This window comes from Cheilinus undulatus, linkage group 1, assembly GCF_018320785.1.
Source record: "Cheilinus undulatus linkage group 1, ASM1832078v1, whole genome shotgun sequence".
Lineage (NCBI taxonomy): Eukaryota > Metazoa > Chordata > Actinopteri > Labriformes > Labridae > Cheilinus > Cheilinus undulatus.
Window position 1 is genome coordinate 49,632,832 of NC_054865.1, and position 19,411 is coordinate 49,652,242.

The following is a 19,411-nucleotide window of genomic DNA, read 5'->3' on the forward strand; positions in this document are numbered from 1 at the left end:
TGTTTTCTTTGACATTAAAGATTTATTTTGGAGGAGTGAGTTTCAGAAGGGTCACAATCAACACTATTACAAACAGAATTTAGAAAACTGTGGGAAAAGTCTGAAGAAAGGGACCACAATTGTGGAAAGATGGTTTCACTCTTCATCAGGACAACGCTCCAGCTCACACTGCACTCTCAGTAAAGCAGTTTGTGGACCAAAAACAAACCCTTGCTTGATCAACCTCCCTTTCCACCTGATCTAGCACTGTGCAACTTTTTCCTTTTTCAAACATCAAATCTGTGCTCAAAAGAAAAGATTTTGTGTCTTAAGTTATGAAGGAAAAGCTGATGTCAGGGAATAATCATGGCCCATCAAAAGAAAGCAGTACAAAACATGAATGAGATACAGCAACAGAATGGCAGCTTCTAGAAACAGTCCTTATTTATCAGTCTTGGACATACATTCAGCATTTCCACAGCAATGATAAACATGTTTGTCATAGTGGCTGCCACGACAAGACAAAAACTCTCTTGACAAATGTAAAATTGAATCATTGATTATTTCATACAGAGAAGCTGGTGTTTTTATTGCTATATTTATCTCTGCAAAAAGAAGCAGACATCCTCAGGGCAATTTACTGACATTTTCCAAATGTGTGTGATTCTGTGGTCAGGAAATCCATTATCCCTCAGAGAGCTCAATGTATACAAAATCCATTTGTCTTGGTTTGGATAATGTAAGCTAACATGTTGTTATTAGCCTAATGGCCTATTTGTGCACCAAAGAGGTGAATAGCTTCCTTAATAGATGCTGAAAGCAGCTACGCTGACCAACAACTCACTTCTGTTGTGCGACTGACAGCTGGATGGATGAGCACTGGCTCAGTGCAGAGGTGGAGGCCAAACATTGATATGAAATGAGGAAAACACTTCCTACAGCTAAGAAAAACACTAAATCCTGACATTTGCCTCTCAAACTCAAAGTATCAATTGTTTTTTAACCAGTGCTCCTTGCTATGTGACGTTAATACTGGAGCCGGCCCGATTGATCGGCGGGCTGATCAATCAGGCTGATTATAGCCTATCACAGATTAATCAACATCGGCCAATATGTAGCCGATATATTAACCCTTAGAGCTCACGCAGCACTGATCTATGAAAGCTCTCCGTTGTGCCTTTCTAATCATGTCCTCCAAGCATTCGTAGCTCAACATTTTCTAGTGAGCCTGGAACTTGGCTGACTTTCCGGAGTCTCTGAGGACAGTGTTGTCCTACACAACAATACATGACACAGTTTATAAAAACGTTGATTACTTTTGAACCAGAAGTCATAGAAACTTGCTCTTTTTTTCCTCTGAAAGCTGACCATTTTGCCATTCGTTTGCTTGATGTCTCCGTAGCTCTAAAGGACGCCGGTGTAGCGAGCCCGGAACTTTGGTGACTTTTCGGGGTCTTTGGAGATTAAATCCACAGCGTTACATGCACTTTGACTGTCTTCAGTGGGCTGCTGTATTTGACATGCAAAGCATTGTGGAAGTTGTAGTCGACCAGTTGCGTCTCTACTGCTTAGAGGAGTAGAGACTCAAGAGTAGAGAATAAACAACGATAAATGCAACCGTTAATTCACATGTCCACCATTATCTGATGTAAGACTATTATACAGCGTTTTAAAGTCGTCTAAGTTGCATCTTTGTGAAATAAACAAAGATAATATAAATGTAAGAATTTCTGTTCACGTACAGTATATGTCCTGTGTATATCATTGTTCTTATTTCATGTATCAGCCGATATATCGTTATTGGCCAGTTTATCGCATATCAGCCGATATATCAGATATTAGCTTTTTTTAGCCCCCAATATCAGTATTTGCATCGGCCCCAAAAATCCCATATCGGCTGGGCTGTAGTTAATAACCATTATTGTGTTTTTTTTCTGTTCATTTCATACATCAAATACTCTCATCAAAACAGAGAGACAGGAGGTGAACAGGCATAGATAAAGTCATTAGTTTCACTTCAGCCACAACATGGATTTTTGAAAGTCACCACTGATTTAAAAACATGTGTTTGGTTGTTGTGGACAAATGAGGCACAACTGACACCATTGTTAGCTCAACCTACCAGCTGTGATGGTGGATAAATACAAGTAGCTCTTCAATAATGTTCTTTTTCTTATGTTGCTGAATCCTTTTATTGTGAGACAGCCACATCAGAAAATCAGGTGTTTTCAGTAGCAGCTTAACACAACAAAGCAAGAGAGAAACAGGGAGATGAAAGGTCATGGTGCTTAAACATACAAACCCAAAAACAAAAAAAATGTGACATTGTGTAAAACATGAATTAAAAACAGAATATATCCAATAGCTGAGTTTGATATCTGCAACATGATCTGAAAAAGTTGGGACAGGGTCAAGAAAAGACTGGGAAAGCACCTGAAACATTCCACAAGTAAGGAGGTTAACTGGTAACCAGTGACTGAGGCTCCATCATTTAAAATTAACAATGACAAAAAGTTTTCCACTTTGTGAAAGACTGTGTGGTAAAACAGTCCATCAGTTTATAAACAACATTCCCCAACATGCAACTGAAAAGAATTTAGATACTCCACCACAGTCCACAATATCGTCAAAAGATTCAGAGAGCTTGTAGAAATCTTTGCATGTAAGGGGCAAGGCTAATAAAACAACATTAAATGTCTGTGACCTTTGACCCCGCAGCATCATTCCATGATGGATATTACAATGCCAACTTGACATGCCAGATAGACCGTTTCATATACCTGTTTCATGGATGTATTTCACATTCATCCAGGCAAGCTCCAAGAGAAAGTGTTTGGAAAGAACAGGACATTTCAAAAAATTCTCTGAGGGTGATTGGACAAACATTCTGTCTGTCGGATTTATTAAGGGCCAATCAGAGCAACAAGAAAAAATGAGGTAATAGGCATGTGCAGCTCCAGAAAGCTGGAAAGGCAAACGCTGCCGTTTCTATCAACAGAAAAGCAAGACTTGGATAAAATTTATGCCGAGGCCAATCAGGAGAAGAGTGAAAACGTGTTCTTCTCCATGAGGAGCTTACAGAGTGGCTCTTTGCTCTTGTTTTAACAAAGAAATGCGGTTGAGGTCGGATTAACCTGATGCTTATCTGCAGCTACATCCAAGCTAGTCACTACCAGCTTACAGTACAAGCCCCCCTTCCTTGACTGACTGCAAACTGAAGCTCTAGCAGCTCAGCAGAAGAGTAAAATTATCTTTAATGTCATGAAAATCTTTCAGTGCTGCTCTTTTTAACTTTAGAAATAAATGTGGTCATGTTCTAATCAAATTTTCTGCTATACTTAAGTTACATCTAAGCTGATGGCTCCACCAGATGCCATTGTACATGCAGTCCAACACTGCACTGATATCCTGTAATGTAATTCCTTTACCACATAGAACAGAAAAATATTACGACAGAAAATTTTAAGTCACATTTCACAGGTCTACTAAAAATAGCTCCAGCTTTGTAACAGGTCTTGAGTTTCAATCATTTTTGTGCAGATACAAGAAAAACAGACTGGACTTTGAATCTCAGCCTTTAGACCAACGTGTGACACTGTAAACATCTAAAGTTCAATGACATGTTCAAAGCCATGGAGTATTACCTAACAGCTCTTACAGCAGACAGGACAGACCAAAACAATCAACAGTTCATAAAGTTAAGTTGTGTAATTTCTATGCATGTTTTGTAATTATTTGTCTTTCACCTCTACAGGGAAGAAAAGACATTTATAATTCAGCTAAAGTCATGGATGTCTGACTAAAAGAATTGTAATGATATAATAGAGGAGAGCGTGGTTTTCACAAGGCAGCAGAGAGACATAAAAATTTTCCCCAAGCTCACATTAAGATTCTGTAATTTTTCTTTGTTATAGATAATCGTCGTGTAGAGGCTCTGAGGTTCACACACAAGGCACGAGCGGTTACATCATAAAATATACTGCAGCTATATCATGTAACACACCGGACATGACCTTGGCTGTGGCGCTCCCCAAGCAGAGCAGCCATGATTTCAGCCTAACTCATTTCAGATGTGATGTAAACCAGCTTTCATGGGCTCCCATCCAAAGGCCACACTCTGAGCACCCTCCAGTCTGCACACGGACGTGAACCTCCAACCCCAGCCTCTTCAAAAACCACAGCCTTCCTACCCAAACCATGTGTGCATGTTTACTCAGAGGTAGGGATGGACACTTATGAGAGCTCATGTATTAAACAACACCATCTGTTTATGAGGCCGGCCAGCTGTAGAGGGGAAGGTGCTACAGAAGACACTGTATTAGTTTATACATTCATGGACTCATTAGTGGTAATCATGCACTGTTAATTTACAAGCATGAGTTGAACTGGCTTCATAGTCGCAGCTTTTAAATGAATAATGATAAAAAAGTGAAGCAAACTAAACTCTTTTCTGATCTGCTATACCAGCCTTTTCACTGAAGTCTGTTTAAAACTCACTAGTCCGTGCTGCAATCTGCTTTAACAGTTCCTATTTAATCAAAACTATGTTATAGTCTATCATATTCTATCTTGCATGAATCATTACATTTATTTGTACAATTTTTATTATAGACTTTACTATATTTATTTGTAGACTGGATTGGTCACGTAGACCAGTGGTTCCTACTGGTGGGTTCGGACCCAAAAATGGGTCATGGAGCAGTTTTCAGAGGGTCATGACTAAGTGTCTATAAAAAATGATGGCAAAAGTCCTGAAGTCTTTACTGGACCTGTATCCATACCTTTTATCTTACCCTGTTTTACTGTGAAATTGGATACATTTAAATGATTGATCAATATTTCAACTAATTTATCTCCTTTTCTTGAACTGGAAGAGCTACTTTTACCATGATAATGCAGTAATTTTCAAGATCTCTGGAAAACTCGCAAAAATTTACACATAATGATGGGGAGAGAGGGTATAAAACCTGTCAGTTTTGTCCATTCTCTTTTTCATATAATGTATTTTGGTCAAATCATGCTCAAACTGCAACATAAAGAGCCTGTAAAGTGAAAATTAATCTGTATTTAGTTTTGCTTGTCAAATTTCAGTCAACTAAAACATCTCTACGTTTATCAAATTAAGCTTTAAAATCATGAAAATAAGGCAGTAAAATCTGCTCCAAGATGGTGGGGCATGTCTGTTGAATGAGATGAAGCCACCCCCACTCAGGAGAATTACAGTCCTCTCAGATTTAAAAAAATGTTACAATCTAAATGCTGACCTTATGAGCAGAATGCAGCTGCCTGGCTCTGTGACAGAAAAGAGACAAGGTCCGTTTTCTGACTCAAATCTCTGTTATGATGCTTTAAATGATCCATAGACCACTGTGGCTGATAATCTGACACACCAGATGGATTTGTTTCACATATATATTCTGAGAAAGCTTCAATAGGAAACGTTTGAGAAAAGGCAGAGGCTTTGAAAAAAACACGGAGGGTGATTGGGTGAACGTTCTGTCTGTCACATCCCTACGGGCCTATCAGAGTAACAAAACACGTGACGTAGCCGCTATCGAGCTGCGCATGCACAGCTACTGAGGAATAACACTAAACATGGTGACTATAGACATGTAAGTACTTGACTTTTGTCGTTTTTGAAAAGAAAACAACTCACTGCAGTTTTTTGTTCTTCTTTTAACAAAGAAATGTTGTCAAGTTCTGATAAAACTGGCGCTTTAACAGCATCTACACTGTCACTTTCTAACCGGGCCCAAACAGTTCAGATGGAAGCTTTGCAAGATGGATTCGCCAGTGAAAAACAAGGAAATGGGCGTATCCATCTGCTTTGCAAGGTTATGTGGGTGATAGATTTGGCAAATTTACCTCACAATGAACAAAAAAACAGCATTCAACTGACTGTTTTCTTTCAATAAAGGCACTGACATCAACTAACAATTGACTGTACTGAGATGAACTGCTCTGTGATTTTATATTGTAGCATTCAAGGGGTGGGGTCATTCCCTACTGTGGGCTCATGACATTTGGCCCCGCCCACATTAAACCAAGCCAGGTTTCACCAAGAAGGTGAAAAACTTTCTAACGGTCCAAATCCAGAATTCAGTCACATGTAGATCTTAGGGTTCTCACGTTTACAGCAACCATACTCCAACATATCTAGTGAGTTAAGGCACAAATTTTGTTTTTCACTTTACAGGGTCTTTAACTAAATATGAGTTGTTAAAATTATTTTTGGAAACTTGGGTTGCGATTTGTCATGAGGCAGAATGGTGTGTCCTGAGACTGGACCAGCTGAGAACCAGTGCAGTAGGTGCAACACACAATGGCACACATTAAAGACTGCAGATAAATCAAATAACAGTAAATCTGCTGTATTCTTCTGTTAAACAAAAAGCAAGGCTTTATTTATGTCCATCTAGGACACTGCTATTTCAAATAATATTTGAAAACATGGCATTTGTTGCTGCTTCCTGTTTCTATGTGAAGTCAGCACAAAGTTTAAACACATTTACTAGGAATGATAATAAATTTTATGCATTTTAAAATAGTTTTTGAGTCTTTGAATAAGAAATACTGTTTCAGGTTTATTAGGCTTTGTGTAACCTCACACATAATACCACCAAAAACAATTTGAATATTTATTATGATTTTGAAAAATATCTGAATTCATATACAGTGCTTAGCAAATTTATTAGACCACCACCCAAAGTAGGGTTTATGCCACAGCTGCCCTAAATTAACAGCATTGGTAATTACCAAAATCATTTTTTATGTTTCTGCAATGGTTAATACACCAATATGTAGAAGCTCTTTTACCCAAATGATATTTTTCATACTAAAATATAATTATTATTGTTATCCATGAATTTTCAAATTTACTGATTCACAAAAAAGAACTTAAAAAACAGTAAAGCACATTAATATTTCTTGATTAATATGTCAAGTTATAGTTATTTACTTGCATTCCTGAACAGAAAAATTAGTTTTAGTGGTTGAATGTTGTGCTTGATTAATTTCTGACTTTTCAGAGAAGCCCATTGAGCTGGCTCAAATTTGGGTATAAAAAGGTGAATTCAGTTTGAAATTCCTCATTTCTGTTCAAAATGGTAAAACGTGGAGAGCTCACCGAAAATGAAAGAGTCCGCATTAAAGCACTTCATGATGCTGGATGGTCTCTGAGACAAATATGACAGGTGGTCTAATAAATTTGTTAAGCACTGTATATACCTATCAGAATCGGCTCAGAACTTTTAAAAAGCGCATCTGCCCATCTCTAGCTAAAACTCTAGAGGCAAAAGATTTCTGCAGCTTTGAAAACTACTAGAAATATCTGAGGTAATGTAAGCACTCAACTAAAAAATACATCTGACAGAGCATTAGTCATTCTTCATTTAATGGAGATATTTAATTGCAAAAATTCATAATATTGTAGCTTCAAGGCAAGATCCATTTAGAAGCTTTTTCCATTCATTATTGGTTCGTCCACAGAAAACCTGTCAAAACAAACCTAAGTCCCTTCTGATTATATTCTGTTCAAATGACTACATACAAAAGTCTCTAAATCATGGTGACTGAGTCGTCCACCCTCTGAGATCTGCAGTAATTATGTGTTTCCTCAGTTTATTTACCAGAAAGCTCTGTAAACCAATAATTCTACCAAGAGCTTAAATGTTCTCACGATTCGGTGTTGGAGTACCTCGTCTCACATATGACAGAAACCTTCCAGATAACTGGAATTAAGACAGAAAAGCTTCAACCATCTGTGACGGAGAAAACATTTCAGCGGGAATTATTGTTCAGATACATTTCTTTCAGAGGGAAAACACACTAGCTCGAGTCTCAGCTGTGAACCGTGGACTTGTTTTTGTTCTCATATAAGAAGTTTGAGGAGGCTGCAGGGGAATAAAACAGCTGGATTCACGTTTCCTGTGTGACTCTGGCTGGGTTCTCTAACTCTAACAAGCTGCACACAGATTCAAAGTTTTCACTTCAAGATGTCAGAGTGACATTATTGTGACACTCTTTCAAATACCTTGCAAGTCAAAAAGTGAGCTGGCATCTGTGGCTTTCTCTGAGGGTGCCTGGGTGATGGGTCGCAGGAAGGATCGGTATCCTTTCAAAATGGCTGCCATGAAGCGCAGAAAGGCCTCTTGGATCTCCAGCTCCAATGTGTGGAGGCTTTTTCCACAGCTCAGCTCTGATGTGTCACTCATGCTCAGCTCTAGCAGCCCATCAGGCCGGTACTGACCTGAAGACGGAGACAAAGGAGACAAGTGAAAACAAAGAAACGGCTGAACTGTGTAGAATAATGGTGCAAGACTGTGGCCAACTAATAACAAGAGATGTCAAAGCAAACACCCCGTCAGTCACTCATATTAGATGTTGAACTCTTGTGCAGCGATTCTTATGGCCCTGTTATGCTATGTTAAAGTCAAAGTAAGTCACATATGCTGTTGCAAAATGAAACTATTTGAAAGATGTTTAATTATGAGGAGAAAAAAGTGTGGTTCATATTGTGTTCAGCAATGTCTAGATATGATATAGGGACATTTTAACAGCATAACTCACAACCAGTTATCTTTACAAAGCCAACAAATGGTCAGATTCTACATCTGTTATCTGCCAGATCCATCAAAGCTTCAAGCTGACAGACTTGTTCCCGGTCAGAGAATGATCAGACCAATCAGCTTCATTTGAAAAAAAGAAAGAGGCAGTAGCCACCAGTGTGGTTTAATTGAAGCCACTGCAAGCCTGGAAACCATAAAAGCCAGTGAAGAGATTAGTGCTAACGCAGCTATCACTACGGTTTGATCAGTTTCTTTGTTAAAAGCCAAGCAAAGAACTGTACTGAATGATTTCCTTGTGGAAAAGATGTTTTTGCTCTTCTCCTGATGGGCTTCAGCGAGAGTTTAATTTACCATTTGGCTGAACTGACAGTGAATGTTAATGGCTGCTTGCCAAGCTTTCAATATGGAGTGTACTCTTCGAAGTGATGCTGTTTTGTTGCTCTGGTTGGCTCATAATGAATGTGGCATACAAAGCATTTTTCCAATGACCCTCTGTAGTTTATGTCGAAAAGTTCTACCCTTCCCAGACATTGCCTATGGGATGTTGCCCCAATATATGCAAAGTATTTCCCATGCAATGGATATTTTTAACAGTCTATCTTATGTTAGCAACCAACTAAACTTAACATAAAAAGTAAGGAAATTGGTGTTTGGTAGATTATTTCTTGGTAATAAATCTTATACCACTGGAAAGCCTGTTTATTTCCCTTTTAAATGGTGTCACATTTGAAGGAGCATGCATTTGTGGAATGAGCAGCAGAGCTGAGTATGTGGGTTGCAATCATGAAATATTTGCCACATTTTCTGTGCCGATACCAAGCAGCGTCTTCTGCTGTTGCAACTGACTCGTGTTTTGAGCTTCTGGTAGCCCCAGGTGCAGACAGTTAGGGTGCCTGATTGTCATCACTGGAGGCAATCTCAATGCAGAGAAATATCGAGATTAGATTCTGCCACCAGTGGTGATACCATATCTCCACAGTTGGGGACTAAACTCTATCCTCCAAGAGGACAACCTTCGCCCCCACAGAGCGGGGTTTATCAGAGACTATCTCCAGAATCTGGGAGTGGAGAGGATGGAATGGCCTGCCAGCAGTCCTGACCTTAACCCCACTGAACACTTGTGAGATCAGCTTGGGCATGCTGTTCGTGCCAGAGTGACCAACACAACCACAATGGCTGACAAATGCTGGCTGAAGAATGGGTTGCCATCCGACAGCAGTGTGTAACCAGGCTGGTGACCAGCATGAGGAAAAGTAAATGGGTTGTATACTTTATAATAACTACACACTTTTAGCATTGATAAAGAATCAGTAAAGCATTAGTAAATACTTAACTCATCTTCTATAAAGTATTATCAATTATGTCATCTTTAAAGCTTCATTGATGCATTAGTAAAACATGTGCAACCTTCAACCTTCATGTATCCCTTTACTAATGCTAATAGTGTGCAGTGACTGTAAAGCGTTCCAGTGTGTATGCAGCTTTTGTAACTTTATCACATTTAAACAAACTTTGATGGTCAAAACTCTGTTACTAAATCCAAAGTTAAAAATCTCAGTGTTCACATGAACATAAAGTTCAAATCATGACCTCAAACTGAGGCTGCTGTCTTAAATAAAGCATCATTTGCATTTTGATTAATTTATTCAAAGCGATCATAAGATATGCATTTAGAGGTCTTACACCAGTGCACTGCTGTCAATGTTGAGGTGTTTGTACTGCAAATAAGGATTAGACTTACATACTTAGGAAGAATAAACAGAAGTTGATATCCAAGTTTCTGAAGTGCCACAGGGCTTAAATGTCTCAACTGAACCTCTGGCGGTCACATCAATATTCATTCAGCAGTTCTGGCAGAAAGTGGGTAGATTTTCAACTTCACTGAATCAGAAAATCCATTTATTCAATTTCTACAGCTCAACAAACAGCAGGTTTCAAGGCCACCCCTAGTACCAGAGGAAGTTGACAACACAACACAATGAAGAGCAGAAGCCCGATGGGTAATTAGGAAATTGTTATGATGTAAACTATGATGAGATTACTGCAGACTTTTAATTAGTTAAATGGAGAAGAGAGCGGCACAGATTGAATGAAGAATAAACAGAACACAAAGGAGGCTAAACTAACGATGATGAATGAAGAACAACACAGTATGTAAGGACTTGAATCAGCAAAAGATATTTTGTCATTTTCAATTATATTTAGGACATAAAGCACCAAATTGGTCCAAAGATGTCACACCTACATCAATAATATGCCAACGTACATTTCAAACAAATCACAGTTTAGTTTGAATTTGCACATACCTTCGCCGCAAGAAGAAAAAGCATATGTATACAGTTATAATGTTGTCTTACAAGACATGTTTATACATTTCAGGAAGGTGCTGTTCTGTTTGACTACTTGTGATGGACAATGAATATATGGGTAAACCCACTGACCCAACATGATTATAGGACAGGAAGAGGAATAAAACCAGGATGAATAGTTGTCTGGCATTTTAAAAAAGGAGAAACTTTGTCAAACTTTTTTTGGAACTAGAGAAAACACTGATCTTGCATGTGTTCCTTCGGACTAACAAAAACCCATATGACTCACGTTTCTAAAATAACAATGATCATGGCAAGCTGTTTATTTTAATCATGCTGATAGCCTTCTGGTGCGTTTGCCAAAGGTAAGCATTGTTTTACTGGGTTTGGGAATGGAGACAAGACAGTGACAGCAGTATGAATATGCTCAAAAGTTGATGCAGAACTGGGTCTATATGAAACTGGTTTTCGATCTCGGTCCTAGTCTTTCATGCAGAATTGACAATAAAATCAAAACAAAGCTAAACAACTGACATACTTTTTGAAATCCCCCCTCTCTACTGCTACATTCATCTGCTCAGTACTCACCATCCACCAGTTGCTGGTAGAGATTGCTCAGCACATTCATGAGGTTTTTACAGGCTTTCTTTGGCAGGATCTTCCATGTCAGGGCTCGCTTATCTTCATTGCTGGAAAAAGTAGAAACACACATTCAGCTCTGCAGAGGCTTTAAAGAGGCCAAAACCAACAAGGACAGCAGTCAGTCCAGAGGAGTTAAGACCACCCTGACACTGCCTGGCTGGTTAATGAGCCCAAAAATGATTTGAAAATATTCTGACCCTACCTGAGACACCATAAAAAATATACTCTCCTTTTCATAAACGAGTCTGACACTACAAAAATAACCATTTCCACTCAGGCTCCACGTCTCTAAACTTAGAACCCATGACCTGTCAAAAATGTGGTTTAGGAGAAAAAACAGTCAAGGAAACAATGTTGAGCTCTTAGGTGGAAGTGCTGCGGAGGATATGTGGGGTTCACTGACCACACACAAAGATGCCTTACAATATTTATAAAGTGCAAAAAAAAAAAGATCAAGGTAAAAGCTGGTTTTTGTGCTCACTGGAAGATGGTGTTTGTGTCCAGGTCCACGCAGCTCACATCAGGTGGAGGATCATAGAGGTCAAAATAGCGGGAATCCACTCCTACAATGAATGGACAGGGGGCGCTCAGCACGTCAGCTAACGCCAGTGGGCACAGAGGGATATACGGGCACGGCCAGTGGAACGGAAAAATCATCTGAGGAAGACAAAGTCAGGGAATCCTTGTTCAGTGTTGGATGTTTTTTGAATACCATTTAGCAGGATGGTTAAGACTAAAATGAGAAGAAGAAATACTATCAGTGGTAAGAAAGGTAATTTGTTAAAGAAGATACTCTGTCAACAACTTGTGTTCCCTTCTTGCAAAAGCTTTACTCCATTTTCCCCTCCACAACCAACAAAGATGAATGCAGTTATGCTTACAACGGCATCAGGTCTTTATAATAATGATAATTCAATATATAAAGAAAGAAATGTATTATTCCAAATCAAAGTATTTCAGTGATGATTTCAGAATAACAACAGAAAAAAGGCAATAAGGTATATGATCAGTTGATCAGATAAACGCATCAACTTACAGACACAAGGGCTTCCGTGACGCTGGTCAGCACCGCGGGTCGTAACGAGTGGACCAGGATTTTATGTTCAGTTACTGCAAACACCAGCAGGGTGACAGCGTTTTCTGGTCCAAGGTTTTGAAGCAGCGTGGAAAATCTGCCACCACTAGAAAAAACACAAGGAAAAAAATGTTAAAATGCAATGTCAACATGAATTAGCTTTTCTGATACTTGAACACAACTTGACTTCTTAAATATTCTATAAACATTCAACATTTGCTGTCATCTTGACTTTGTTATGGCATTATCTTTATGTGAGAAGTGTGCAGTTGTCTCTGTCTGGGTATTTTTCTTCATGCAATTCTATTTCCTCTGACCTACTGAATGAATCTAAAATTGCCACAGAGTGTGAATGGAAAAGATGAGCTTAAATTTTGTTTGTCTCTTTGCGCTGATGCAGTGAATGACTTGTGACCCGTCACTGGTCTATTCTGTGTCTTCAACAATCTCATCTGGGCTCGTCTCCAACCCCACAAAACCCTATAAGGCAGGGGTCCCCAACCTTTATTCCTATGAGCCCCTTTACCTGTATCATAGTGGAGCTGAGGACCCCCAGAACCCACACAAACAAAAGGTGATACATGGATGTCAAAAGTTAGCATCAAATTTAAAAGTTTTCAACTCTATATAAAATAACCCCACACAAAGGTTTTCTTAACAAGAGACCTTGCATGAACTATCCATAAGTGTTTAATAATGATTTTAGTTAGCAGGCCAAATTTGCCCCAACAACTGAAGGGTGTGACCCAGTTTTAGGCTTGTACCAACCAATATTTTTCCAAATGCATGTAAAACGTACTTAGTATTACATATCTCCAGGAAAGCTCATGTGTAGCTGTTCTCACCTGAGCGGTAGAGGAGAAGACACCGGTTGGCTCAGCATCAAGCTATCATGAGGGGAAAGCTGCAGAAAAGGTGTAAAATTGAGAAAAAAACCAACCAAGCACAAAATGCCTTCACCAAAGAATTTAAATATTCATCCATAGTGGAGCACTCAAACTACTGCAGCTCGAGGCAATCCTCATGAACTTCAGAAAACAACACTACAGTCTGCAAAAAAATGCTAATTACCCATTTCTAACATGAACCATATGCAGAAAACACCACAGGGAATGCTTTACGCTTCAAAACTAAACGTACCTGAACCAGGATGCGAGGCCGCTGGGAGGAAGGGAAGGGAACTTTGTGCATAAAATGAGAGATGTGCCTGAGAAGAAGAAGAATGAGGGGATGTGAGGCCAAAAATAACAGCAGTTGGCTGCTGAAAATCTGTCAAAGTATGCCTTGCACAAAAGTGAGAGTTAGCAGCAGAGAAGCATTAGAGTTCCAGACCCTTTGGTAAGATCTGATCAAAAACAGCTACGGGAAACAACCATGAAATGATGACTAAAATGTTTTTGTTCACAAATTAAAAGCACTTAAATGATCACAATAATACATCAAGCATTACAGTCCCTCCTTCAAAATTAGCACAATTTAAAGACAAGGAAGGTGAATAAAATGAACATTAAACGAGAGAACTCACTTCTCAATAGGCTGGGCGTGAGGGCCTGAGATGGAGTAGCGGTAGAGGAATGTGAGAAACTTGCGGAAAGCGTCAAAGAAGGGCCAATGGGAGAGCAAACAGATGCACTTATTGGTGTAAACGGAGCGCGGAATAGTGGGGCTGTTAGTGGTGTTGTTATTGGATGATGGTGTGGTTTTGGAGGCTGATGGTTTGTTTGGATCCGGGCTCAGGAGACCCAGCTGGGCACACTGCTGATCAGTCAGACACTCCTGTGGGTAAGGCTCATAGAACTGAATGGCAGCACCATACACCTGAAACAAAAGACAGATGATGTGTCACGTCAACCATAGCACAAACGCTGGCTTGCAGGCCAAAAATCTCAGAAGAGCCCAGCGAAACAACAAATTACTCTTGCCTGTGTATCAAGAGGTCCGTCCGGAGTTCAGTCATCAGCAAACAAAGACTTGGGTAACATCTGTGTCTTTTGGGAAAAGTTAAAAACTGAGCCATACAGGCAGCACTGTCAGCCAACAGATAAGCCAGTTAGCTTTGATCTGTGTGTGAATGATGAAACTCATATTTTCAGTAAGCAGAGGGGTTTATTTGTCCCAGCGCTGACGCTGGTCCAGCTGGCTGTTTGTTTGTTTGGCCCCAGTTGGCACTCTGGTATTGATGTTCAACAACAGTTAAACAAAGTGCTCTGTTTCTCTGTTATTTCTCTACTTATTGATTTTCTCATTATTCAAGAGTGTAGGGGTAATTTAGAGCCTACAGAGAGGTTTCTAAACTGTCCGCTTCTTTTCATTATTAGCTGGCAAGTTCATCTGATGACTGTTTCTCCTGGAAGTTATTGTTAAAAATGACAAGAGTTTGCCCCTGCAAACAGGATGCGCTAGGGGAAGCTAGGCTGTACAAAGTTGCAGACAGGTATGTTGACTCAGTTGCACGCTATATCAAACATTTTTGAAGCATCTCAATTTCACCCAGAGAGCCTCTGTGCACTGTTTTGCAATATGAACTTCAGCTACTGGTTATGTGCTCTTCCACCTCAGCTTATCTGAACAGCTGTTTAGGTCTGTGGGCTTTGTCAAAAGAAACAAAAAGTAACTTAGCTAAAACAAAACTAATATGAGCAATTTGACTCAAGTGGTGATGACATGCCATGACATGAGTCACAGAGGAATTAAGATGGAGACTCAGCAGAGAGAAAGAGGGTAGAAAAAACTTCAGTGGAGACAGGTTAATCAGGAGAGATCCTGTTTTATCTGCTAGTACAGGTGTGTGAACTGTGAGTCCTACAATGTCAATGAGACCTACTTTAGTCATGAGTGAGACTTAGTTAAAACATTTCTTCAAGACATTTCTGATTGTGGATAGCAGCTCACAGACGCCTGCAGCCTGCATCACTCTCTATCCAGGGTTCCCTGTCTAACTGAATGTTGGTGTTTCACCAACCTGCTTTAACTTTCTGAAGATAAATTGGAGAAATCGACCCCGACTAGAAGGGCTGAATGGATATTTGTCATCAAAGTAAGTTCATGGCTGTCACTTAATTTCCTTATGGCTGATTAGACAAGTTTGTTGCCATGGTATGTTTACTTCATGTAAACACTGTGTCAGCTGTGGAAGTGTAAAACTGAGCTGAAATGACTAGTTTTAGATTTACATATTGTTTTCTCTTACCAAGTCCACAGACCGGAACAGCTGTTCAGATACACAGAAGCAGAAGAGCACATAGCCCAAGCTCGCACTGCAAAATAGTGCCAAACAGAGGCTTTCTTGGTGAAAAAAAGCTGTAAAATTTTTGATATAGAGCACAGTTGAGTCAAAATCGTTTTTGGCCCATTTTTTTCCTTAAACTCATCAAAGTACATTGAGAAACTATACACATTTGCTATGCTGTATAGGCTAACTTCTCAAAGTGCATCCTGTTGGACAGGGCAACATTCTCTGAAATCTCTTGAGGCAAATGACACTACTTTAACAAAGTACCTTAAATACCCAAACATAAAAAATAGAGAAATGCCTCTAACCTGGATTCTTCTTATCACTTGTAAATGCTTTCACAGTACTTTGATATAAATGCTGCTGAAAAAAACACTAAATGCTGTGAATTGTCAGTGAACAAGAAAATCTAAAAAAGAATTCAAACATAACATAAAGGCCTAAAACAAAGTATAGTTGTTTTGGATTCAGTCATGTCCCAGTTAAATTATCACTACCTCACATTTTAAACATTTAATTTAAGACTTTTTAAAGATCCGAAGAAACCCTGAAATATTGAGACTACCATTTTTGGGTTTCAAACATCTCTTCAGATGATGTCAAAGACAAAGCTGAGTTTTATACAGTCTATAATTCAGATATGAGTGTTTTATGATTATGAGAATCATTGTAATAAGCTGGAGCTTATGTGTAGAGCTTATGTGTGTAAGAGAAAAAACATGCATCAATGGTTAAATCTGGAGTCTGCAGATGACTACACTGCTTTCCACATTATTATGCAAATGACATTTTTCTCTTATTTTCCAAAATATTTATGCAAATGACAGTCAGAGTATTTTTCAACTCATCAGCCATTAGAGCATAATTCAAATGTTTCTGAACAAACTTCATAATGACAACCATTATTTTCTTTTTTAAATAAAAACCCCAAAATGCACTTTTCCACATTGTTAAGAGCAACAGAGTTTTAAAACATTTTTTTTGGTTGTAAAGAACTGAAAATGGTCATTGTTGTATTTACAGCATAAGGAGGTCATATTTACTGAAACCAAAAGCTATTTCAATCAAAAACATCTTAACAGGCCAAGTTACATGTTAACATAGAAGCCCTTCTATGATTTCAACTTCACAATTCTTGCATCCATTGACATGTGAGTTTTTGGAGAGTTTTCGCATGAATTTCTTTGCAGGATGCCAGAAGAGCCTCCCAGAATGGCAGTTTTGATGTGAACTGCCTCCCACCCTCATAGATCTTTAGCTTGAGGATACTCCAAAGGTTCTCAATAGGGTTGAGGTCAGGGGAGAATGGGGCCACACCATGAGTTTCTCTCCTTTTATGCCCATAGCAGCCAATGACACAGAGGGATTCTTTGCAGCATGAGATGGTGCATTGTCATGCATGAAGAAAATTTTGCTTTTTTACCATGGAAGAAAGTGGTCAGTCAGAAACTCCATATACTTTGCTGAGGTCATTTCTATACCTTCAGGGACCCTAAAGGGGCCTACCAGCTCTCTCCCCATGAATCTGGCCCAAAACACGACTCTGCCACCTCCTTGTTGACGTCACAGCCTTATTGGGACATGGTGGCCATCCACCAACCATCCACTACTCCTCCATATGGACCATCCAGGGTTGCACAGCACTCATCAGTCAACAAGACTGTTTGAAAATGAGTCTTCATGTGTTTCTGGGCCCACTGCAACCATTTCTGCTTGTGAGCATTGGATAGAGCGTCCGAATAGTAGGTTTATACACGACTGCAAGCCTCTGGAGGATCCTACACCTTGAGGTTGGTGGGACTCCAGATGCACCAGCAGCTTCAAATACCTGTTTGCTGCCTTCTAATGGCATTTTAGCAGCTGCTCTCTTAATCTGATGAATTTGTCTGGCAGAAACCTTCCTCATTATGCCTTTATCTGCACCAACCCATCTGTGCTCTGAATCAGCCACAAATTTTTTCACAGTACGTTGATCACAATTAATTTTTTGTGAGATATCTAATGTTTTCATTCCTTGTCCAAGGCATTACACTATTTGACACTTTTCGGCAGCAGAGAGATCCTTCTTCTTTCCCATATTGCTTGAAACCTGTGGCCTGCTTAATAATGTGGAAAAGTGCATTTTGAGTTTGTTTTTTTTTTTTTAATAATGCTTGTCATTATGAAGTTTGTTCAAAAACATTTGAATTATGCTCCAATGGCTGATGACTTGAAAAATACTCTGACTGTCATTTGCATAAATATTTTGGAAAATAAGAGAAAAATGCCATTTGCTTAATAATGTGGAAAGCGGTGTAAAGTCTAATTCAGTGTTCTCTGACCTTGGCCAGTAAAATTCCAGTTGACACAAACACTGTCCTCACCAAACATCTTCTGCCTGCTCCACAGAAGCCTGTAAAAGTGGTCTGAAAAAACCTACACTCACACAGAATCCACACACAAACTTGACTCAGCAGCAGCAGAGCGTGAAGGGTTTGGCACCGGCCATCACTGCTGACCTCTAACTGGCCTTGTTCAGCAGAACCGCTGCCATCTAAACATCAGCAGGCTTTGGATGTTATTTGTTTTCAATCCCGATTGTGTTTCACCACATAATTCACTAATATGTGTCAACATGAGAGTCATCCCAACCGGACCGCTTTCCAAACCCATGGACCAACAGGGCAGGGAGGGGCTCGTGTTTAGATCTGGAGACCAAGAATGTGCGTGTCTCTGTTTGTTTGGTGTTTTCAGCTGAAATTATGCTTTTCCACACTGCATGAAAGTACACATACCAGAGGGATTTTGGTCATGTTTGCATTTTTCTTTTGTAGTAAAAAACAAGTTAGCATTAAGTTTGTGTCCAGTATGAGCAATGTCACGTTCAGCAAACCACAATGTGAAGAAAACATGGAAGAAAACTGAGCAACTGGGACAGGAAAATGTTTCCCAGAAAGTTCCATCACCTCTTCTAATAACAACACTCTGTGCTGAAGCATTAAAAGTGGAACTCTTCCCCATTCTTACTTGATGTTCATCTCAACAGGAGGGTTTCTGTCGTATTTTGTGTTTCATAAGGAGCCATACACTTTAAACAGGAGACAGGTCTGGACTGCATGCAGGCCAGTCTAGTCCCTGCCAACTTTTACTGTGAAGCCATGCTGTTGTAACTCTGCAGAATGTGTATTAGCATTGCCTCACTGAAATAAGCAGGGACACCCTGAAAAAGACTTTGTCTGGATGGAAGCATATGCTGCTCCAAAACCTCTATGTACAGTGCTTAACAAATTTATTAGACCACCCTAACTCTAACCAAAGTAAGGTTTATGTCACAGCTGCCCTAAATTAACAGCATTGTTAATGACCAAAATCATTTTTTATGTTTCTGCAATGGTTAATACACCAATATGTAGAAGCTCTTTAACCCAAATAGTATTTTTAATGCTAAAATATCATTATTATTTTTACCCATGAATTTTCAAATTTACTGATTCACAAAAAAAACCTTAAAAAACAGTAAAGCACATTGATATTTCTTGATTAATATGTCAAATCAGAGTTATTCACTTGCATTCCCGAACAGAAAAATTAGTTTTAGTGGTTGAATGTTATGCTTGATTGATTTCTG

General features: G+C 39.3%; 1 protein-coding gene across 6 annotated transcripts in view; it reads right to left on the bottom strand.

Annotated features, from left to right (window-relative positions):
• LOC121507429 (C-myc promoter-binding protein-like) overlaps positions 1 to 19,411 on the bottom strand; it is a 114,666-nt gene that overhangs the window by 51,227 nt on the left and 44,028 nt on the right. For all 6 annotated transcript variants that reach the window (XM_041783763.1, XM_041783796.1, XM_041783779.1 and 3 more), the window contains 7 exons: positions 14,098 to 14,390; positions 13,713 to 13,779; positions 13,418 to 13,476; positions 12,534 to 12,678; positions 11,979 to 12,154; positions 11,444 to 11,544; positions 8,012 to 8,227 (listed from right to left, as the gene is read on the bottom strand). In XM_041783763.1, coding sequence (XP_041639697.1) covers positions 8,012 to 8,227; positions 11,444 to 11,544; positions 11,979 to 12,154; positions 12,534 to 12,678; positions 13,418 to 13,476; positions 13,713 to 13,779; positions 14,098 to 14,390 — 1,057 coding nt within the window. The remainder of the gene's footprint in view (positions 1 to 8,011; positions 8,228 to 11,443; positions 11,545 to 11,978; positions 12,155 to 12,533; positions 12,679 to 13,417; positions 13,477 to 13,712; positions 13,780 to 14,097; positions 14,391 to 19,411) is intronic.